This window comes from Trachypithecus francoisi, unplaced genomic scaffold (assembly GCF_009764315.1).
Source record: "Trachypithecus francoisi isolate TF-2019V2 unplaced genomic scaffold, Tfra_2.0 Lachesis_group3, whole genome shotgun sequence".
NCBI classification, from domain to species: domain Eukaryota; kingdom Metazoa; phylum Chordata; class Mammalia; order Primates; family Cercopithecidae; genus Trachypithecus; species Trachypithecus francoisi.
The window spans coordinates 26,336,881-26,361,633 of record NW_022681468.1 but is presented as its reverse complement, the minus strand read 5'-3'; the positions used below and the strand labels follow the sequence as shown (position 1 = coordinate 26,361,633).

Below are 24,753 nucleotides of genomic sequence, written 5' to 3'. Positions count from 1 at the left end.
GCCTATTCCGTTGGCTTTTTACACCTCAACCAATGGTATACACCATTATTTAGCCTACGGGGATCACTCACAACTGTGGAAGTAAATGAAATCAAGTTAATAGTAAAGGATTTTAATGGAAAGTGCAGAACATGTTTGCTTTCTCCTCTAGAACCTTGTAGTTACCAACCCCACAGTGAGTTAAGGATTTAATGGCAGGCCTCTCAATCAAGTCCAAGTCAGGGGTGGGTACAATTGGTAAACTTTGACTTTACTCCTGGAATTCACTTAAAATCAACCTCTTTGATTGTAAATAGTTGGTAGTAAAGTCATTGCCCATTGAATAATTTCAAAATGGCTTTATCATAGCTGTGTTCTAATTCAGAAAGTAGAAACTGGAAGTACTTCTATCCACCTTTATTTTTTTCCCCTCTCTTTGCCACAGCTGCACATATAAATGCATCCTCTCCCTTCCCATTGTATATTCACTTCATTTCTGCATTCCAAACTGTTTTCCTACATCTGACATTATGTTTCATAAATGGGAAGCACTCTGTTATTTCAGCCTATTCTCTGGAAAAGTCAAGGACTACTCTGGACTTAATGGCTACATGTGATTCAATTAAACATACTTTAAATGAAAACTCCTACAAATGTATCATTTGCCTTCAACCATTTTATTATTTTTATTATTGTTTTTATTAAGAAGATGGGAATCTAACAGGAAATTACTCATAACATCCTAGTAGTGTTTACTTAGAGTATCTGGTTTAAATTTGCTTCTAAATTAATGTGTGGTAACTAGAACTTTATTCTACTCACACAACTTAAAATAGCTGTAGCACCAAAAAAAAAAAAAAAAAAAGACCACAATCTGCCTAAAAATGGCCTAAAGTGTAAACATTAAAGTAAATGCTAGGAGTCAACAGCTAATTTGCTTCTATTTTTCTGATTTGTCTAGAAAAATCTGAAGTCAGAAAATTCTGTCTGCTACCATCAAATACCTCTTAGCCAAAAATGTGACAATGTGACTTCGCAAAGTAGTGAATACTTCATAGAACAGACATCTGACAATTATATATATTTTTCCCCATTACCAAAAAATAGCAATCCTAAACAGATGGTTAAATTAGAACTGAAACACAAAGTTTAAAAACACTGATTCACTTTTTCCTCTCACAGATATCTTTTATGTGGAAAGTTCAGGTTTTAATTAGATTTTTCTAACAAAATCATTGATGACTCACATTCCAAAATTTGTCAGACTAAAAAATAAAAGAGTATATGGTAATTTGTTGAATACAATAACCCTAAATTTAAATTCAATGGTAAGAGTTCAATGAAAAGACACAAATGAGAGTCATTTTGCTGGCAATAAATAAAGGAGAAGAATACAAGGACGGTACGTTCATATCCTGTTTCTACCATGTTTCTATGCAGTGTTGAGTAAGTCACTATATTCTCTCAACTTCTGTTTCTACCATCTGTAAAAATGGGTACCATAAGTATGCTTGCAAATGTGAATTATAATTACCATTTTTTAAAAGATCCGTATGTTGTATAAGAAAATGATTTCAAGCGTTTTTATCCAACATAATGATAGCTTTAAAATGTGACTAGGTGTCACTTTATAGATGACTTAAACCTTTTCATGGGAAGGAACAAAAATGCATTTCTATGCATCCTGATCTACTCAACACAAGTTCCTACAAATTGCTATAGCCTTAGATGTCTCATAATTTGTGGTCCTAAAGTGTCTCTTAATTGTTTCATTGAAGTTCTTCTCATCTTCTGAAAGAATTAACAGCAGAAAATAAGGTCCTCTAAAGAGAACTAAGCATAGCTATTGAAATAAGTATTAAATGAGATAGCTGAGTGTCTCCAATTAACACTGGCCAGAAACAGTTCTTACTGATTCTGTTCAATGGAAAGAATGGGACTGGTAACCCTGAGTCCTATTTCCATTTCTACCCAAGGATAATTCTTTGGGCCAGATCCTCATCTATAAAACAAGGTATTGGGAGCTGACCTTCTGTTTAAGATTATGTTTAAGCTGACCTTCTGTTTAAAATTCTTATAAACCTTAACACTGATACCAAATGCTTTTGGGAATTACTGATATGGACAGTACACAAGGAAATACAGGGTAGAAGAGGGCAGCTGCCTAGAAAAGGCCGCACCCTCTAGGCTGGAAACACATGGCCCTAAATGAGAACAAAAATTCCTGTTTTGGTGCCCAAAAGTTGCCTTTTGGCCCACCCATCCCTCTATCCAGTACCCATATAAACCCCAAACCCCTGGCTCCATGAGCAGAAAAGAAGATGAACAGAAGGGCAGAAGAATGGTGTGACAGACAAAAGAGAAGGAGCATCTGAACATGGACAGGAGTTACACCAGGAATGATTGGAAAGATCGGCTGCCGGATAGTCAAATTCTAGGGGAAGATCATCTTCCCACCCCATCCCCCTTCCAGCTCCCCATGCATCCTGCTGACAGCCACCTCCACCACTCAATAAAACCCTGCATCCTCCTTCAAGTCCATGCGTGAATTGAGTCTTCCTGTATGCCAGACAGAACCTGGGTACCAAGAGAGCACTGAGCAGATGGCAAGGCTGAAAGAGTGCACTGTGACACCTGCCTACTAGGGCCTCCGGAGTCACAGACACCACCCCTGGATGCTGCTGTGGGGCTGGATCCCAGAGGTACTTGCCCCAACTCCTGCACCTGCCTGTCTGTGGGCTCCGCCTCCCGTTAAGAGGTTTCAGTGCGCATGGCAGCCCAACAGACAAGCCACACCCCTGTCACATGTCCTGCAAGGGGGGTTAGGGAACTCTCTCCTCTCATTACCAGCTTTGCCTCAGTAGTTCAATGCTACTGTGTAAACTCTGAGAAAATGCTTGTTAAACAAAAGCTAATGCAAAGATTTTTCAGGGGCAGAAAACCTGAAAAACTCATGAAGAATCTCACAACATTGTCAAGGCTAGCTAACTAAAGGCATAAGACAGCATCTTTTGTAACAGAGGAAGCTCCATGTATGGAGGTGATTATGGGTGGATCAAAGGAGAAAAGTAAAATGAGGGTGGCAGGTATCTCAGACTTCCTCCAGGTTTGGGTACCTAGTAACAAGAAGCATATTCTCATAATTCTGCCTAGAATATCCAAGTAGATAATTTCTCAGATTCTTGTATATATAAAATGAAAACCATCAGTTGTTTCGGGAAGTCAGGGACCCCAAATGGAGGGACTGGCTGAAGCCATGGCAGAAGAACATAAATTGTGAAGATTTCATGGACATTTATTAGTTCCCCAAATTAATACTTTTATAATTTATTACGCCTGTCTTTACTGCAATCTCTGAATATACATTGTGGAGATTTCATGGATACTTATTGTCTGGACGGAGGGAGAGGGAAACAAAGAACAAAGGTGACTAAGATGGCGTACTTCCGGGTTCTTCATCATCAACTTTCCCGCGCCCGGGGAAGGCACAGATGAACTGCGCAGGCGCAGCATGACGTCCGACCGAGGAAACCGAAACCTACCTGGCCGCGCCCACTGCAGGGCCCTCCACCCGCCCGCATCCTGCCTACCGCCCTCCCACTCCCAGGCCCAAGACATAAAAGCCGCTCCTGGCAGGCCTGCGGCGCGAACTTCCTCGGCCCCTCCTCAGACGCGGACCTAGGAACCTCGCCCGAGAACGCCGGAGCAACTTCCTCGGCCTCCGCCGCCGGAGACCGGTGAACCTCGCCTCCTCTTTCTTTACATTGGCTACGTAATAAAGTTTCCTTTTTATCTTGTCTACTTGCTTTTTTCTCTGGCGCCAGCTCTGGTGGTCGCATAAAGTAAATCACTTATCACTTCCCCAATCAATACCCTTGTGATTTCCTATGCCTGTCTTTAATCTCTTAATCCCGTCATTCGTAAGCTGAGGAGGATGTATGGTGCCTCACGACCCTATGATGATTGCATTAACTGCACAAATTGTAGAGCATGTGTGCTTGAACAATATGAAATCTGGGCACCTTGAAAAAAGAACAGGATAACAGCAATGTTCAGGGAACAAGGGAGATAACCTTAAACTCTGACTGCCAGTGAGCCAGGCGGAACAGAGCCATATTTCTCATCTTTCAAAAGCAAATAGGAGAAATATCGCTGAATTCTTTTTCTCAGCAAGGAACATCCCTGAGAAAGGGAATGAGCCTCTGAGGGTAGGCCTCTAAAATGGCTGCTGTGGGGGTGGCTGTCTTTTATGGTTGAAGGCAAAGGGATGAAATAAGCCCCAGTCACCCGTAGCACTCCCAGGCTTATTGGGACGAGGAAATACCCGCCTCATAAATTTTGGTCAGACCGGTTGTCTGGTCTTAAACCCTGTCTCCTGATAAGATGTTATCAATGACAACGCATGCCCAAAACTTCATTAGCAATTTTAATTTCACCTCGTCTTGTGGTCCTGTGATCTTGCCCTGCCTCCATTTGCTTTGCGATATTTTATTACCTTGAAGCATGTGATCTCTGTGACCCACACCCTATTCACGCACTCCCTCCCTTTTGAAAATCGCTAATAAAAACTTGCTGGTTTTACATCACGGAACCTGCCAACATGTGATGTCTCCCCCAGACACCCAGCTTTAAAATTTATCTCTCTTGTGCTCTTTCCCTTTATTTCTCAGACCAACTGACGCTTAGGGAAATAGAAAAGAACCCACGTTGAATATCAGGGGTGGGGTTCCCCTGATAATCAGTAAAATTAAATTATTCCTTCACTAATACTGGAAAATAAATGTCTTTATGATGTTTATCTTAGACTTAGGAAAACAATATCATAATATTGCTATTATTTTCTTTTTTTCTCATTGCATATAAATTTTTCTCATTCTATATAAATACATCTGCACAAAATATTCTACATATTCTTTGATAAAACAGCCACATTTATAAAACATAAGGATGAAGAAAACAAATGTGGTAAAAAAAAGAATAATTTATAAAATAATGTCAATTTTTAGTATCAGCTATTTTAAAAATATACAAACATGTTCAAAATTAAAATCAATCTTTCTTTTAATATATCTACTACCAAACTACTTGACTTTACAAAGATAGTTGGTGTCATTTATAAACTCATAACTATTTGCATACAAATTTTTTTTTAATTATATCAGGTGCAGATCCATATAGATCAGGCATTTAAAAAATTCATTACACAAACTTTAACGCTGACTGAACAAAAATGATGCAATTATGCAGTAACACTTGTTGATTTGCAGATTCCAGTGAAACTAATAAAAATATATTTCTGATAGAACAGGTAAATGTCATGAAAATCAAAAGATTAATATCAATAAGATTCTTCTGAAACAAAAGAAGAATCAAATATTTCACTGTAAAATGTAAACAAAAGGAACAATAAATTTTAATGATACTATGGATGGGAGACTATTCTTTCTATAATATTTCAGGGTAGCTTTTTTGCCCTGGTTAGAATCTCGTAATAAAGTACCAAATGAATACGTAAAAATCTGTGGGTTGCATAACACGTGTTCTCTTTGTCATGTAAAACTGAAAAATAACATTTAACAAAGCAAAATCAGATGTTGGAAAAAAATGCATTTTAATACCACATATCACCACTGAATACATGAGGAAAATATGCTAAAGTCAGTTATTCTGTGGATATTTAGCAACGGCAGTGTTCTACCACTGATTAATGCTACCACTGGTGCTAATGATTTATATGAATTTTGATGTAGTTTTAATATTTCTTAGCTTACCAGGTAATAACTATATGACAAGAAACACAATCTAAAACCACACAGTCAAAATATAGCAAGGCTTTAAAAAAAGGTTGTAGGTATTGGTAGCCTCAGTAACATCACACATTGACATTGGGGATAGGCGTGCAAAAATACCACCTTGTTAAGCAAATGAGAAAGCCAACCCCCCACCCCTGCCCGCCCCTTTTGATTGTAGCAGAGCTGTCCCTTCAACTCGTAGGGCCTCATTTATCAAATTCATTGCATTGCTTACGTTGTAATCTTCAGGCTACTAGTCACTGGGTTTTCCTTCATTGAAAACATATTTTTATTTTGTTTTCTTGCTTTTATCTGCCCCAGACTGGCCACCTTATACATGTGTGTATGTGTATCCATATTTCTTTACATATATACATTTATGTATGTGTGTGTGTATGTGTGTAGGTACACACATACCTCTTTGTCCATAATTTACATATAAATTACCTACTATGTGTCAGGCTCTATGCATGGTCTTGGAGATGGAAATATGACCAAGGTGTAATGTGTCTCTTCAAATATCAAGCATAATTATAAAAGTGCCCACCTGTTTGGCTTGCTTAACACATGTGCCTTCAATATCACTTGCTGATGAACCTGCCAGCTCTTTTCACATGTGTGCCTCCTCTGTTTCAAATGATTCCGCATAGTCTGGCTCTAAACGTCCAATCAGCAAAGTTCTGTGGCTTTATGATTAGGTAAATCATAGGCACATTATTTTAATTACTAACACATCATTAGGCTGACCGCATGCAGTCATTCCATATACACCAATTGGTTGACTGCTTGATTGAAGCAGTAGTCAGCATATATTTGGAAACATAACAATAACAAAATAATGGCAGCTACCATTAACTGATATCTTATTAGATACCAGACACCATGCCAAGCACTTTACATACATTCTCACACTTAATCCCAATAAAGGTATGATTATGTCCATTTAAATTATGATAAAACTGAGGCTTTGAGTTTTAAATAACTTGCCTAAAGCCACACAGATAGAAAAGAATTCAAAGTTTTGCCCATAATGATTATTGCTATACTACCTCTCAAAGAGAAAGTCCCTATCTGAAGTTGTCTCAATCCAACACAATTTTGATTCATAGCTAACTATAAATGGATCAACACAAACAGCTAAATTAACTAAAGTACATAGCAATCATGTATATGAAAAATAAATATTAAAGATTAGAAAGCATATAAACTACATATATATAAGAGAGAGAGAGAGAGTGTGTGTGTGTGTGTGTGTGTGTGTGTATCTTTAGGATTATATGCCATTTTAGGCTACAGAGACCATGTTTTCTCTGCATTAGCACCCATTGTCAGGACTTGACTATATAGTTTTAACAACTGAAAGAGATTTTATTTTTAAAAATCCCACTATGTGTTAGCCAACAACAAACCTATATCTTATCTCTGTCCTATCCTCAACATCCAGCACAATGCCTGCCACATAGCAGATGCTCAATACATAGCAACATCAAAATAAAATCATTAACTCTTCAAGCTCTGTTCTAAAGTGAATGCTCTACTTATATGAACGTGTGATAACACATGCACCTGAAATATAATAAATAGAATCGTGAAGCAGCATTTATTCATATTTTTATTAATTTTTTAAAATTTTTGAGAGGAAGTCTTGCTCTCTCGCCTAGGCTGGAATGCAGTGGCACAATCTCGGCTCACTGCAACCTCTGTCCCCCGGGTTCAAGTGATTTTCCTGCCTCAGCCACCTGAATAGCTGGGATTACAGGTGCTTGCCACCACACCCAGCTAATTTTTGTATTTTTAGCAGAGACAGGGCTTCACCACGTTGGCCAGGCTGGTCTCGAACTCCTAACCTCAAGTGATCCACCCACCTCAGCCTCCCAAAGTGCTGGGATTAAAGGCATGGGCTACCATGCCCAGCTGACATTTTCAACATATCAAAATTTTCACCACTATTTCTTAAATGAAGCTATGGAAATATAAAACACATTAATGCAATCTTCTGGCTAACTTCATAATTTCATAAATTAGAATTTTATTATGAAAAAGGTGAAAAATTTAGCATTATCACCACAGCAACTGCAACCTGGCAATAGATACATTAAATACATGTGAACATTAGACACAATTAAAACAAAGCATGACATAGAACTAAATGATAGCTGTTTTCAAGACTGTAGGCCTACATTTAGCAACATAAGCACATTTAATCATAAACTCCTAACTAACTTACATTTCATTTCCTTGACTTTACCAATTACTAGAGAATTTATATATATATTTAATTTTATATTTATATGTAATTTTTTACTACTATCTATATTTATATATTAATTATATATATTATATATATTAATAGTAGCAACATTTTATACACAAAAAAAAGCAGAAATGTAAGCAAAGCATTAAGAAAGTTTCTTCCTAGAAGTTTATGAGTAGTTTTATGACAGCCCACCCAGTGCTAATTCCTTTCATCATAGATTTTAGTAATCCTGATCAAGCACATACGTGCATTCATTTGGCCCATGTATATACTGTCATATCCTATTAACAATATTTTGATGGCAATTTTTTACATTTGACTTCTATTACCTTCAATTTCAAATCCTTTTAGGAAGTGGGTGAAAGAGAAAAATTTAAATATCTGTTATCTATTCTTAGTTGACTTTTTGCCACAAGAGAACCTCAAAAGTAGTGACTTCAAAAAATATTTACTATTCTATCCAACACATGATATATGAAGTCAGTCAATAATTTTACACATCTACTCAAAGGAAAGCAGTGAGCCTGGTGGGGATGTACCAAAGCTGCAACCTTCTTACTATAAGAATTAATAGTTACAGTGTCTAGCGCATAAGTGAACACTTAACCATCAGGTAATTTGAACCTCAGTTTTGTCACAGATCAAAAGGGATCAATAAAACCTAATTACTACAGACAATGTGTGTACCCCAGAATTCATAGTTGAAAACTAATCTCCAATGTGATGATAATTGAGGGTGGGAGGTGATTTCGGAGGTGATTCGTTCATAAGGGTAGAACCCTTATGAATACGATTAATGCCCTTATAAAAGAGACCTCAGAGAGCTCTCTCTCCACTTCCATTATGTGAAGACACAACAAGAAGAAGCATCTGTGAACCAGAAAGCAGGCCCTCACCAGACACTGATTCTGCCAGCACCTTGATCTTGGACTTCCCAGCCTCCAGAACCATGAGAAATAAATATCTGTTGTTTTTATTCTATCCAGTCTATAGCATTCTGTTATAGCAGCTCTAACAGACTAAGACACTAACCCAAAGAGTTGTAAGAATTAAATGATGGGTAGACATAGGTAAACCAGTTGGCATAAATATCTGACTTATAGTAGGGCCTCAGTAAACCATCCTTCTTTTTTTTCTACTTCATTTCTAAATTTCTATTTTAAGACACAGAAAAAATTCAAAACCAAATTTTTACACTTCAAATGTATGAGAAGCTGAATGGGTGGTTGAAAGAATAAAAATCACAGCATTCTAATAAACTGTCTTTTTGGGGGGGCACCAAAACAACTTTCCTGTGAAAGACTACAATTATCATTTATTAATATATAAAATATGTTCTAGAGGAAATTAAAATTGAAATTAGAATTTGAAATTAGAATTCACTCATATTTTTACCCTTTCTTCTAGTTGATCCTTCAAACATTGATACTTTAGCTTCAGTTTTTTGTTCTCATTTTCATTCTGGCTTAATTCCTCTGTCAGTCTGTCACACTGTGATTTCAACTTATCCAGTTGACCACGATGAACTTTAGCCATATTCTTCTCTTCTAAACTTTCAGCCTGAGAAAAAGAGAAGGAAAAAAGAGAAAGTCCACTAGCCATAGTCAAAATACACCAAACACATTACACATTTTATCAGTGGAAAAACACTGCAAGATTTTAGCTCATTCAAAGCATTCATATATAAAAATTAAAATAAACATAAGGGAAATGTTCTCTGCATTTATTCAATCGCTCATCAGTATTTACCAAGCATTTATGAAGTGGTAGATACTGGACTAGATGCTAGAGATAACAGATATGAATAGTAAGAGAGTCAGATGCAATGATCTATTTGACAAGACTGAATGAGAAGTGCTTATCGAAGGTGTAAGCTGGACATTTTGGGAATTCAAAGAAGAGATACCAGCTCTGCTCAGAGGGGAAGGAGTTATTAGAGAAGTGTCCCAAAAAGGAAATACTATGAGATGTTACTAACTGATAAGTTCCCTTGTCTATAGACGGGGCTTAACATTCCTGTTTGACTTCACTCCTGGTTTCTATGAAATAATTGTGTACTTTTTATGTAAGTCATTATCAATACTACTCTTATGGGGCTAAAAAACATTACGAAGTATAACAACCAAGAAACTACAAACTTAATATGAAAAAGTTTACCGGTTATTTTTTCAACATCAGTAGTGTAGTGAAATATCTATTTGTTGATCTATATAGCGTATAACCAGAATCAGCTTTTAAAAAATAAACTTTGGGAATAATCTATTCTATACAGGAAGTTCAGTAAAGATTTGTCAGGTATGTGAACTTAAAGAATTTTGAAACAACAATAATGTAAACACCATGTGGCGGACACTGCTCTAAGATCTTTTTGTATACAGGTTTTCCTCATTCATCCTCGCAACAACCTGTGAGAATGAAATAAGGTATCATTATTGCCCTGATTGCAATAATAATAAGAAAAAAAGCAAGCTAATCACTTTCCCAAACATACACAGTGAGTAAATGCAGAGTCAAGATTTGAACCCAGGAATTCTTTCTAATGTCCATGCTTTCAACTACACCACACTGCCTCCCAAAAGGTACAGTATCATTAGGTTTTAAAAACCAACTGGGTGAAACTAGAAATGCATGAAACACACCTACCAGTTGCTAACAGTCTGTAAGCAATCACATTTAATCTGTTTGAAATATGTTTTAATGCCTAAAATGTTTCTTTTATTTTTATAAATTTATTATATGAGTTTAATTAGGTATATAGGAACACAATCAATGGAAACAATTTCCTGAAAGAAGTTTTGTGAGTTTTAGACAAAATCTATATTTTATTTACCTCACAAAATTTACCTAAGAGCTGATGCCACATTAAATTAACAAAGAAATTGATTTTTTATGAGCAATCCTATATTCACAGCCCAAAACAAATTTACAAAATAAAATCTCTCATCAGGAAAATTGTTCAATTATGATTTTAAGTTTCAGTAGAATGCTTTTACTTTTTTTTTTGTCCTAACAAAAGCATAGGTAAATACAAAGAATTCCCCCTAAGGTCTGTAGTGTGCTGCAGCCAGCTCATAGACACTGTCAAAAGCCAATTGGCTCTTCTCGTCCCAACTTCACCCCTCTCCAATGATATCTCATTTCATAGCTTGAAATCAGCCAAGAAAGTGGTATTCAGAACTACCAAACTTGGCAAATGCCATAAATCAAGGGTTTTCCACCCACCAGAAGCTTGTTTTCAAATATTTATCAGCACACCAATGCGGAAGCCTGACTAACAACTTACTCATTGTTGTGGTTTTTATTACATTTATATTTCATTTCAGAATTTACAAACTGATGTTTGTGCACAACAACTCAGTGATATAGAAGGACATTACTATTCCTATTTTAACAGTGAGGCATAAACAAGTGAAATAACTTGACCAAGATCAAACGGTCAGCAAATGGCAAAAACACAGAACTCCAATCCTGCATCTTTTGATTCCAAAAAAAAAAGTCTCTACAAAATGATTTTGTTGAAATTGCAATGAGGTAATAAACCAATACCCTGAAAATATTAATAGCAGAGCATGTCATTAAAACATTTTAAATTTAAATTTAAAAATAGGTATGAGAGGGGTGATTCTAGATGGAGGAAAAAATAGAACTAAAGTGTACAGAGAAGAAAATATGGATGACTTATCAGAGCTTATTAGACTCAAAAATGTAGTAAGTTAAAATGAAGCTGAAAAACACAGAAATATAACATTTGTAGAGCTACTTGTCTAAAACTCCATTGTGTGCATGATTCAGTATATTACATCTCCTGTGATGGCCTTTGCTATCAACTCATTTTAATTAACATAAATAAGTAAAAAGTATGGATATATTAATAAAACAGCATGAGGTGGTGATTGCTCCTTAAGGGTAAATTGTTTGGTTTCAAAGGAAACTGCTGGGCTCACACAATCTCTGGCCATTCTTCCAATTCTAGAGCAACTTCAATACCACACATTAGGGAATAGCTTTAACACCCCTCCCAGATCTCAATCTTTCAAATAAAAAAAAAAACCCAAAGGACTCAGAAGATCCACAGAATGCTTATAAATTCTAAATTCTTTACACATAGGGAATTTAGTAAAGCTTTGTTTTAATCTCACAACAAATGAACTCAAAGCACTTCCTCAAAAAAAATGAGGAAATCAATTTTCCCACATTACATGGAGAAATCCAAACGAAACAGATCATAGAGCAAGTCAGGAGCAAATGCTCTGATTTCTACCTTTTTCAACATTTCAACTTATATCCACCGAGTATCTTCTGTATGTCTGGACATTATGCTAGACATCATAAGAGGATACAAAATGGCTTAGATCTAATGCCTGTCCCTCTAGAAACTTATGTACACTCAACAAACCAAAATACAAGGCAGCCTAAATGTGCTGTACCTGAGGCACCAATAAAGACCTATGGAAACACAGTGGACCAAGAGATTAGCCCCACCTCAGTTGAGATTTATTCCAACTTCAGCGGATCCATAAAAGAAGTAAAAAATTGGGCCTTAGAGGATTTGGCAGAATTCTTCTTCCTGCAGACTAGGAGGCCAATTCAGATAGAGAATGAGCAGTCAGAAGTATGCACAGTGATCTCTATTTGTACGAGGAATGTTGGAGAGCATAAAAGGCAATGAATGGGCCGGACACAGTGGCTCATGCCTGCAATCCCAGCACTTTGGGAGGCTGAGGTGGGTGGATTATGAGGTCAAGAGATGGAAACCATCCTGGCCAACACTGTGAAACCCCATCTCTACTAAAAATACAAAAAGTAGCTGGGCATGGTGGTGCACACCTGTAGTCCCAGCTACTTGGGAGGCTGAGGCAGGAGAATCGCTTGAACTTGTGAGTCAGAGGCTGCAGTGAGCTGAGATCACACCACTGCACTCCAGGCTGGTGACAGAGCAAGACTCCATCTCAAAAAAAAAAAAAAAAAAAAAAAAAGTAATGAATGTACATGAGTAAGGTAGAATCATTTTAAGGGGGGTGCTGGGCTGGGCTGGAGTGGAGACTTTATTACAGAGACAGTAAATAACTAACAAAGGTTTTTCAGTAGAAAGTGACACACTCAGATATATATTTTGGGAAAGGAAATTAGAGAGTATCTGGGGGAATAAAGGGAGGGGTTGTGGGTAGAGAGAGGAACTAGAGGGAAATAGGGAAATTACTTAGAAGTATGGCTAGGTTGCAAGTTAGCAGTCTGCATTCTGTTTTCTAGTACATGATACATTGTCCATATGCCAATGTATCCATGAGCAAAAGCAATTACTATTTCTCACTGAAGAATGCATACCTGAATGTGAGAATTATGGCCTTATAGAGATGATCCTGAACGTGCTCTAACTGAAAAAATTATGACTAACTCCTGACCATTGTGTTGATTATTATACAACCTACATAATGGTGATAAGACATAAGTACTAGTGAGAAGGAAGGTTCTAGTTTCAACAACAGTCTCAAGAAAACTGCAAGCTTCTTAAAACAAACCATTGCCCTGTGCCATGCCAGTTTCTCCCAATAAATCATTACATGCTTGTCCTCATGCAAAAACCCTGCCTTCCTTTCACATCACACCATTTCTCATCAACCCCCTCTACCTTGCTGTCAACAGCTGACTGACCAGTCACCCTCTTCACTGTGGTTTTTGGCATGTGACCAATTAATGCCTTCACAATATCTTAAATATCCAAGTGTCCATCCCATAAGATAGCGTCCAAGTTATTTGACCTGTTCTTTCCCAACTACCTACACCAACATTGCACAATAGCAACCACTGCATGACCACACCTTAGACCTTAACTCTGAAAACTTTTAGATTGCACTGCAATATAAGAATTCCTGACCAAATCAACAACCTCTGACTGCACATTTTTATCCTTCAACTTTCTCATTCCTTTGCCCACAATCTTTGTTCTTCAATGTTAGCCACGTGGAAGTATTTTACATGCTCCTAGACTAGTTTCGTTCAGTTTGTACCAGTCTTCATACCAGTTTTCATTTTCACTGCTCCTAATTTCTTGCTGCACTGCTGTCCTATTCTACTTCAGAGAGAAGAAAGGCTATCAGTCAAGATTCACACCAATTTCCCCAGATCATACCTACCAACTTACCCAGTCTTACTGGTTTCCTCTGAATCCTTCAGAGGAAGGAGGCCTTGTCTCCTGTTGAATGCTACTTACTCTTATTTTTTTATCAAATCCCCTCACATCACCTCATGTACTTTCTTCATCAACCTCTGTTGAATGGAATGAAGGCTTTTTATACTTCTTCTTTCAGCTTGCCTGTCACATTTATCATTCTTGATTATAATTTTCTTAAAATGTCTTAGCTGGATTTCTAAGATATCATTCTCTTTTGATTCTCTTCCTATCTGTCTGTCATATGGTCTTTTATTTTCATTTGCTAGGCCCTTCTAGTAAATTCTTTCCTTCAAACATTAGTGTTTGAGAGTCTCATCCTCTTTTTATTATCTGCACAATCTCATCCAAATCCCATGACATCAACTACCACCCAAGAGTTAACTGGCTCCCAAATATTTCATTCTAATCTCAATTTCTCCCTCAACTCTTGACCCTACTAATTATTACGTACTAATTATGTGCTAATCTGTTCCACCTAGACTTTCTTGGTTAAGCTTAAAATTCCTCCCCCTAACACAATCTGCTAAAAAACAACAACAACAAAAACAAACTAGATTTGCCACTGTTCTCTTCAAATCTTCTATTCTGTCTGTATTCTCTATGTTGGCAATAGCATCATTATCCACCTAGTCACCCACAGTCATTACCTACCCGTCCTTGAGTCTAAACTTTTTTCCAGCCTAGCAAAGGCAGTTAAGAACACAGTCAGTTAATTACCTGAGTTCAAATCCTTTCCCTACCACTCTCCTGCTCTAAGGCCGTGGGCAAATTACTTAACTTTCTGTATCCCAATTTCCTCATCAGGGAGAAAATAATACCACACAATCTGCAGGGGGGGGTGGGTATTAAATGATTAACACTTGTTAAGTTCTTAGAGCAGTGACTGGCATAAAGTGTTGAAAAACTATTTGCTGGTAGTATTGTTATTATCACAGCCAATCAATCAACATGTAATATATATCTCATTTTCTATAAGATCAGCTCTTCTTCTCCATATCACTAATTCTACTTTTGTTTATATATTCGTCAACTCTGAAAGATTACTATTCCATAGTTCATCAAAATTAAAATGTGTATCTTCCACATTTTACCATCTCTGACCTGGGAGTTCTTACACTTGATGACCTATCATGGTTTCATAGGCAGGAGGCAGCATTTTTACTTCTTAGGATGACATGCATCTAGTAATAACAGCAATGATGCACCTGACAAGGTGTCTTAGGTTTAATGAAATATAGTAAGGGTCTCTTACCTATTTTAGCCTCCATTCTGACCCCCCAACCCCAACTGAAGACCCCAAATCTTCATGCCAGAAGGCTATCTAGGACTGGGGAAGAACTTATAGAATAGCTACATCATTTTACAGATGTCAGTTGTTTCAATATCATTTCATCTTGCATCATAAGCATTTTGAAAATAGTAGTTGCATTTCAAAGACTTTTGAAAAACATTATAATAATTAACCTTTGAAGATTTATCCATTCATCCATTCACCTATTCAACAGATATTTACAATGTTCCAAAAAACTGTTGTAGGCACTGGGGATATAGCTAGAAGCAAAACAGACTAAAATCCCTATCCTCAGAGAGTCTTCATTTCAATAAAGGGAGATTAAAAAATAAATAATATGGAATCTATATCATATGATAAGTGTTATGGAAAAAAAAAGATGGGAAGAGGAACAGATTTATCACACTCCTGACAAACATATTATAAAATGATTGCCCTGCATGGTGATAATGCTAATAATACTAGACCTTAGAAATATTTCTTCAAATGCAAGATCCCAATTAGGCATTTACCCAGGCAACTTTGATTTGGAAAAGAAGGAGTAAATCTCAAAGGCCTGGGTTTACACAGCCCATAAGCTGATCCACTTTAGTTACCATACTAATAAGGACTGTGTTTATAGCTTCTCTGGCCTTGACGAGTCTTTGCCTTTTACATTTTAGGAGGTCATAAATGTTGAATGAGGGCATGTTTCAGGTCCACGACTTACTGCCACCTCTGCCTTTCCTGAACTCCCCAAACAGCTAAACGTTCTTTATAAAGGGCTTCAATGCTTTGAAATAGGTGCTCCCAGGTGGCTGTTATAACTCATTTCAACCTGGCCGAACAGGCATGAATAAGCCTCTTTATTGTTGGTTTTATCTTCCCTTCAGTGCTTGGGAATAGAGAATGATCTCTAAAAGTTTACGCTTTATTAACTTCATGCGCCACCAGAAAAATTCCTTCAGTATCATCAGGATAATTCAGCAAAGGTACCTTCAGTGTCCTGATATGATTCTCAGCCTCACTCTTTTCTTTCTTAAAGTGCTTCATTAGCTCCTGGATATTCTGTTCATGTTTTGTTTTCACACTCTGCAACGATGATGTGAGATCTTTCAGCTCCCTCTGGTGCACATCTCGTTCCAGCTTTAACTGTGTGATGATTGTAGCTGTTTCTTCATCCCTGGATTTTGCCTGTGCAGTGAGGTCAGAAAGGTCCTTAAGCACTGCTTTCTTGGCTCTCTCTTCCTCGGCCAATTTATTAGCAAGATCTGCTCGGATGGCACTCAGGTCCTTGATGGACTCTTGCATCTCAAGAAGTTTAGCTTTGTCCTGGGCCTGGCTCTTCTTGAGCTCTGCAATTTCTTCCTCCAAATGCGCTTTCTCAACTTTCATTTGGCTTTGGATCTTACTCTGCTTTTTCAATTCGCTTTCCAGTCTATGGATGGTATCCAGGGAATTCTTGACTTCCAATTCAAGGTCAGCTTGATGAGACTTAATATCACGTAGTTTCTCCTCCTTGGAGTGAAGCTCCTCCTCCTGAAGGGCACGCTTTGTTAGGACATCATTCAATTCCTTTCGAAGATTCTCTATTTGTTGTAGTGCTGCATACATCTGGGTTTTCAATTCATCCTTTTCTTTTAAAATCTATCAGGTTAAGAACATGAAGCAAAAGAAAAAAATAAAAGTTACTGTAAAATTCACCACAGACTGTGCCGGTCAGCAAAATAAAGCTTAACCCACAAGAAGAAATAAAATTCATCAAATAATTTTTGTATTTTTTCCATTTTGTAATAAAAATACTTGTAGGCTAGAAAGCGGAGGGACGCGGGGCAATATGTAATTGTCCTGAAATAGCAACACACTGAAATATATATTTCAAATTTTCATCAACAAAACTTACTTCAATCTATGGTCACAAATAATTATTTAAATGTTAGATAGAATTCAGCAAGCAAATGGGGAAAGCAATGACTCCCATTATAAAGAAAACTTACTAGAGGTTGAAATAATACAGTATTACCTAAAATAATAATGATGTGCATTCCAATGATATACTTTTAACAAGGAGAAATCCCAAAACAGAGATGGAAAATAATACAGGGAAGCATGCAGATACAATATAAGAAAGTTTACGGTCCGTTCAGCCATTATTTTCAAAATATCAATGGTGACAAAAAGTCACCAATATGCAACTGGGAGCCTTGAAGCCCACAAAGATGGAAATGAGATTAAGTCAGGGAAGGTGGGGAAAGGCTCAAGTGAAAAGTCAAGGGCCTAGAAGTCCATCATTCTATGCCAGCCTCTCTACAATTTACATTGAGGGACAGAGGCCAAGGGTTAACTCTTCTGGCTTCTAATTCTCACCACCTAATCATTGCAAATAAAATAGTGGGCAGCCAAGGGAGCCACGATTGTTTCCTATACAACACTGGCACCAAAGAGAATCTCCATGTCTACTTACTGATGCCCACGCCATGTCTTGAAACAGGTGGGGAAAAAAAAGGAACCAATTAAGACTCATTTCAGAATTACAAGTAATGAGTTAAAATGCAAATATTTGCAAGACATTTCTACACTTCACATTCTATACTTCGGTGTAAAACAATTTATGATAAAAATTTAATGAGTCAATCACTCCAAAAAAAAAGTTTCCCCAATCCCTCTCAGTTTTAACTGAAAGAAAGAAAGAGCACAAAGATAACATGAGAACTAATAAAAGGAGGTGAATAAGCCGTTGAGCTCTGACCAGAAAGAAGCGAATTTGATTTCTCAGTTCAATCATGGGCAATTCTATGGCCTCAGAGAAATCATTTCTCCTACTAGAGAAAAGAATAATAGCTATTTCGTAAGACTGTGATGAAGATTAGTGAGAAAGGGGAAACAAAAAGTTGGAGAAGAATTTAAGTTCAAGGAGGTACTAGGGTTTCAGGGAGGAGTTTATGCAAGGTAGTGATCAAAACTAAAAAGAGCCAGGCCCAGTGGCACACACCTATAATCCCAGCTATTTGGAAGGCTGAGGTGGGAAGATAGCTACGGCTCAGGAGTTCAAAATCAGCCTGGGCAACATAGCAAGACCCCGTCTCTACTGTGAAAAGACAGGATAACTGAAGAGAAGGAACTCTGGAACACAGATGAAGGAGTTCAATTTCAAAAGAATGTAAGGTAGGAGAAATATAGATGAGCCTAAGGGTAGATGTATTATTTTTCTACTGTTTCATAACAATTTCGAACAGACTTAGTAGCTTAAAACAATACATATTTTTTATCTCACTGCTTCTAATAGGTCAAACAGCCAAGCAAGGTATTCAGTTTAAGGCCTCCTAAGACTAAAATCAAGGTATCAGCTGGCCAGGGCTCTTGTCTGGAGGCTCTGAGGAGAATCCATGTCCAAGTTTATTCAGGTTTCTGATACAACTTGTTTCCATACAGTTGTAGGACTTTGGGTACCCATTTCCTTGCTAGCTTTTGGCCAGCGATTATTCTGAACTTCTAGAAGCCAACCTTGTTCCTTGGCTTATGGAGTCTGCCATCTTCAAAGCTTGAACAGCTTGATGAATCCTTCCCAAGCTTCAACTCTCTCCGACATCCCCTTCTCCCAATAGCCAGAAAGAAAACTTCTATTGAGGGCTCATGTGATAGATTAGGACCATCCAGATAATGTGATCACAGGAGTAATGTCTTATCATATTCATGGGTTCCAGAAATTAGGGTGACTTCTTTGGGGAGGGTCATTCTACTTACCAAACTAGAGAACACAAAAACTGATAGAATCAAGTTTGGGCTGTAAAGATGGCATGGGAGGGACAGAGCAAGGGTAGGAGCCTTCGATAGAGTGATATCCATTTGAAGCAGATAACTTAGCCCCCTTGGCATGAGTTGAGAGACTTATAGGCAGTGCTGAGGATTAAAATCATATTTTCATAATGAAATAATACCATGTAAAGTGTCTTTAATTATGAAATATTATATCTTCCTGAAATTGGATTAAAAAGCAATTTCTTTTTCTCACATAACAGGAAGTCCAGAGATAGGGTGGTTCAAGAAGAATCCCTCAAAGCTCAGGCTCTGCTACCCTATAACTCTCCATCTTTTGCTGTCTTTGCAGTGTTCCAAGCGTCACATCAATTCCTGACAAAGGTGACAGCCGCAGGGCAGACTGTCACTAACCTTGTGGGTCAAGTTTGGAATATCTTTGGCAATACAGATACTAAAAATTAAGCTCTGTCGATTTGCTTCTGGTTAATTGCTTGCCTAGTATCCACAGCTTAAGATTTTGTCTAGACATTTCTCTCAGTCTGAAAATGTCAATGTCTTTACTACCATCTCAATACCCTGGACATACCCAGGGCCCTCAATTGAGTAGCCTTTATCTTGAGGAAGATCAGAACAGTAGAACTGGGTCCTCTTTGTCTGGCCAGGAATGCTTAAGAACTTGAAAGGATCCTGAGAAAAAGGCTTGATTTTTAACCGTTTTTTTTTTCTTGCTGTTTGCTGCTTCCCTCTTATGTTTGCATCAATTTCAGTTTAGATAAATAATTTGGCTTTTCCAAGCCTACAGGATTCCAAATTATCAGACTCATAGTCAATATGGATTATAGATTGCAGATTTCAGGCTCCTCATCTTAAAAAACAAACAAACAGGTTAATCTCAAGATAGCCGAATAGGAACAGCTCCAGTCTCCAACTCCCAGCGCGAGCGACACACAAGACCGGTGATTTCTGCATTTTCAACTGAGGTACTGGGGTCATCTCACTGGGGAGTGCCGGACAATTGGTGCTAGTCAGCTGCTGCAGACCGACCAGCGAGAGCCGAAGCAGGGCGAGGCATCGCCTCACCTGGGAAGCGCAAGGGGGAGGGGAATCCCTTTTCCTAGCCAGGGGAACTGAGACACACAACACCTGGAAAATCGGGTAATTCCCACCCCAATACTGTGCTTTAAGCAAAAGGGCACACCAGGAGATTATAACCACACCTGGCCGGGAGGTTCTCACGGCCACGGAGCCTACTTCATTGCTAGCACAGCAGTCTGTGATCTAACCTAAACGGCAACAGCGAGGCTGGGGGAGGGGCGCCCGCTATTGCTGAGGCTTAAGTAGGTAAACAAAGCCGCTGGGAAGCTCAAACTGGGTGGAGCTCACAGCAGCTCAAGAAAACCTGCCTGTCTCTGTAGACTCCACCTCTGGGGACAGGGCACAGCTAAACAACAAAAGGGGAAGCAGCAGAGGCCTCTGCAGACGCGAACGACTCTGTCTGACAGCTTTGAGGAGAGCAGTGGATCTCCCAACACGGAGGTTGAGATCTGAGAACGGACAGACTGCCTGCTCAAGTGGGTCCCTGAACCCTGAGTAGCCTAACTGGGAGACAACCCCAAATAGGGGCAGTCTGACACCCCACACCTCACAGGGTGGAGTACACCCCTGAGAGGAAGCTTTCAAAGTAAGAATCAGACAGGTACACTCGCTGTTCAGCAATATTCTATCTTCTGCAACCTCTGCTGCTGATACCCAGGCAAACAGGGTCTGGAGTGGACCTCAAGCAATCTCCAGCAGACCTACAGCTGAGGGTCCTGACTATTAGAAGGAAAACTATCAAACAGGAAGAACACCTATACCAAAACTCCATCAGTACGCCACTATCATCAAAGACCAGAGGCAGATAAAACCACGAAGATGGGGAAGAAGCAGGGCAGAAAAGCTGGAAATTCAAGAAATAAGAGCACATCTCCCCCTGCAAAGGAACGCAGCTCATCGCCAGCAATGGATCAAAGCTGGTCAAAGAATGACTTTGAGGAAATGAGAGAAGAAGGCTTCAGCCAATCAAACTTCTCAGAGCTAAAGGAGGAATTACATACCCAGCGCAAAGAAACTAAAAATCTTGAAAAAAGAGGGGATGAATTGATAGCTAGAATAATTAATGGAGAGAAGGTCATAAATGAAATGACAGAGATAAAAACCATGACACGAGAAATACGTGACACATCCACAAGCTTCAGTAACCGACTCGATCAACTGGAAGAAAGAGTATCAGCGATTGAGGATCAAATGAATGAAATGAAGCGAGAAGAGAAACCAAAAGAAAAAAGAAGAAAAAGAAATGAACAAAGCCTGCAAGAAGTATGGGATTATGTAAAAAGACCAAATCTACGTCTGATTGGGGTGCCTGAAAGTGAGGGGGAAAATGGAACCAAGTTGGAAAACACTCTTCAGGATATCATCCAGGAGAACTTCCCCAACCTAGTAGGGCAGGCCAACATTCAAATTCAGGAAATACAGAGAACACCACAAAGATACTCCTTGAGAAGAGCAACTCCAAGACACATAATTGCCTGATTCACCAAAGTTGAAATGAAGGAAAAAATCTTAAGGGCAGCCAGAGAGAAAGGTCGGGTTACCCACAAAGGGAAGCCCATCAGAATAACAGCAGACCTCTCGGCAGAAACTCTACAAGCCAGAAGAGAGTGGGGGCCAATATTCAAAGTTCTTAAAGAAAAGAATTTTAAACCCAGAATTTCATATCCAGCCAAACTAAGTTTCATCAGTGAAGGAGAAATAAAATCCTTTAGAGATAGGCAAATGCTTAGAGATTTCGTCACCACCAGGCCTGCCTTACAAGAGACCCTGAAGGAAGCCCTAAACATGGAAAGGAACAACCGGTACCAGCCATAGCAAAAACATGCCAAAATGTAAAGACCATCGAGACTTGGAAGAAACTGCATCAACTAACGAGCAAAATAACCAGTTAATATCATAATGGCAGGATCAAGTTCACACATAACAATATTATCCTTAAATGTTAATGGACTAAATGCTCCAATTAAAAGACACAGACTGGCAAACTGGATAAAGAGTCAAGACCCATCACTTTGCTGTATTCAGGAGACTCATCTCACATGCAGAGACATACATAGGCTCAAAATGAAGGGATGGAGGAAGATCTGCCAAGCAAATGGAGAACAAAATAAAGCAGGGGTTGCAATCCTAGTCTCTGATAAAATAGACTTTAAACCATCAAAGATCAAAAGAGACAAAGAAGGCCAGTACATAATGGTAAAGGGATCAATTCAACAGGAAGAGCTAACTATCCTAAATATATATACACCCAATACAGGAGCACCCAAATTCATAAAGCAAGTCCTTAGAGACTTACAAAGAAACTTAGACTCCCATACAATAATAATGGGAGACTTCAACACTCCACTGTCAACATTAGACAGATCAATGAGACAGAAAGTTAACAAAGATATCCAGGAATTGAACTCATCTCTGCACCAAGCAGACCTAATAGACTTCTATAGAACTCTCCACCCAAAATCAACAGAATATACATTCTTCTCAGCACCACATTGCACTTATTCCAAAATTGACCACATAATTGGAAGTAAAGCACTCCTTAGCAAATGTAAAAGAACAGAAATTATAACAAACTGTCTCTCAGACCACAGTGCAATCAAACTAGAACTCAGGACAAAGAAACTCAATCAAGACCGCTCAACTACATGGAAACTGAACAACCTGCTCCTGAATGACTACTGGGTACATAACGAAATGAAGGCAGAAATAAAGATGTTCTTTGAAACCAATGAGAACAAAGATACAACATACCAGAATCTCTGGGACACATTTAAAGCAGTGTGTAGAGGGAAATTTATAGCACTAAATGCCCACAAGAGAAAGCTGGAAAGATCTAAAATTGACACTCTAACATCACAATTAAAAGAACTGGAGAAGCAAGAGCACACACATTCAAAAGCTAGCAGAAGGCAAGAAATAACTAAGATCAGAGCAGAACTGAAGGAGACAGAGACACAAAAAACCCTCCAAAAAATCAATGAATCCAGGAGTTGGTTTTTTGAAAAAATCAACAAAATTGACAGACTGCTAGCAAGACTAATAAAGAAGAAAAGAGAGAAGAATCAAATAGACGCAATAAAAAATGATAAAGAGGATATCACCACGGACCCCACAGAAATACAAACTACCATCAGAGAATACTATAAACACCTCTACGCAAATCAACTAGAAAATCTAGAAGAAATGGATAATTTCCTGGACACTTACACTCTCCCAAGACTAAACCAGGAAGAAGTTGAATCCCTGAATAGACCAATAGCAGGCTCTGAAATTGAGGCAATAATTAATAGCCTACCAACCAAAAAGAGTCCAGGACCAGATGGATTCACAGCTGAATTCTACCAGAGGTACAAGGAGGAGCTGGTACCATTCCTTCTGAAACTATTCCAATCAATTGAAAAAGAGGGAATCCTCCCTAACTCTTTTTATGAGGCCAACAGCATCCTGATACTAAAGCCTGGCAGAGACACAACAAAAAAAGAGAATTTTAGACCAATATCCCTGATGAACATCGATGCAAAAATCCTCAATAAAATACTGGCAAACTGGATTCAGCAGCACATCAAAAAGCTTATCCACCATGATCAAGTGGGCTTCATCCCTGGGATGCAAGGCTGGTTCAACATTCGCAAATCAATAAACGTAATCCAGCATATAAACAGAACCAAAGACAAGAACCACATGATTATCTCAATAGATGCAGAAAAGGCTTTTGACACAATTCAACAGCCCTTCATGCTAAAAACACTCAATAAATTCGGTATTGATGGAACATACCTCAAAATAATAAGAGCTCTTTATGACAAACCCACAGCCAATATCATACTGAATGGGCAAAAACTGGAAAAATTCCCTTTGAAAACTGGCACAAGACAGGGATGGCCTCACTCACACTCCTATTCAACATAGTGTTGGAAGTTCTGGCTAGGGCAATCAGGCAAGAGAAAGAAATCAAGGGTATCCAGTTAGGAAGAAGAAGTCAAATTGTCCCTGTTTGCAGATGACATGATTGTATATTTAGAAAACCCCATTGTCTCAGCCCAAAATCTCCTTAAGCTGATAAGCAACTTCAGCAAAGTATCAGGATACAAAATTAATGTGCAAAAATCACAAGCATTCTTATACACCAGTAACAGACAAGCAGAGAGCCAAATCAGGAATCAACTTCCATTCACAATTGCTTCAAAGAGAATAAAATACCTAGGAATCCAGCTTACAAGGGATGTAAAGGACCTCTTCAAGGAGAACTACAAATCATTCCTCAGTGAAATAAAAGAGGACACTAACAAATGGAAGAACATACCATGCTCATGGATAGGAAGAATCAATATCGTGAAAATGGCCATACTGCCCAAGGTGATTTATAGATTCAATGCCATCCCCATCAAGCTACCAATGAGTTTCTTCACAGAATTGGAAAAAACGGCTT

At 38.3% G+C, this 24,753-nt stretch overlaps 1 protein-coding gene across 3 annotated transcripts in view; it reads right to left on the bottom strand.

Moving 5' to 3' along the window:
- CEP128 (centrosomal protein 128) overlaps positions 1-24,753 on the bottom strand; it is a 488,113-nt gene that overhangs the window by 283,657 nt on the left and 179,703 nt on the right. For all 3 annotated transcript variants that reach the window (XM_033187243.1, XM_033187242.1, XM_033187244.1), the window contains 2 exons: positions 16,467-17,117; positions 9,424-9,588 (listed from right to left, as the gene is read on the bottom strand). In XM_033187243.1, coding sequence (XP_033043134.1) covers positions 9,424-9,588; positions 16,467-17,117 — 816 coding nt within the window. The remainder of the gene's footprint in view (positions 1-9,423; positions 9,589-16,466; positions 17,118-24,753) is intronic.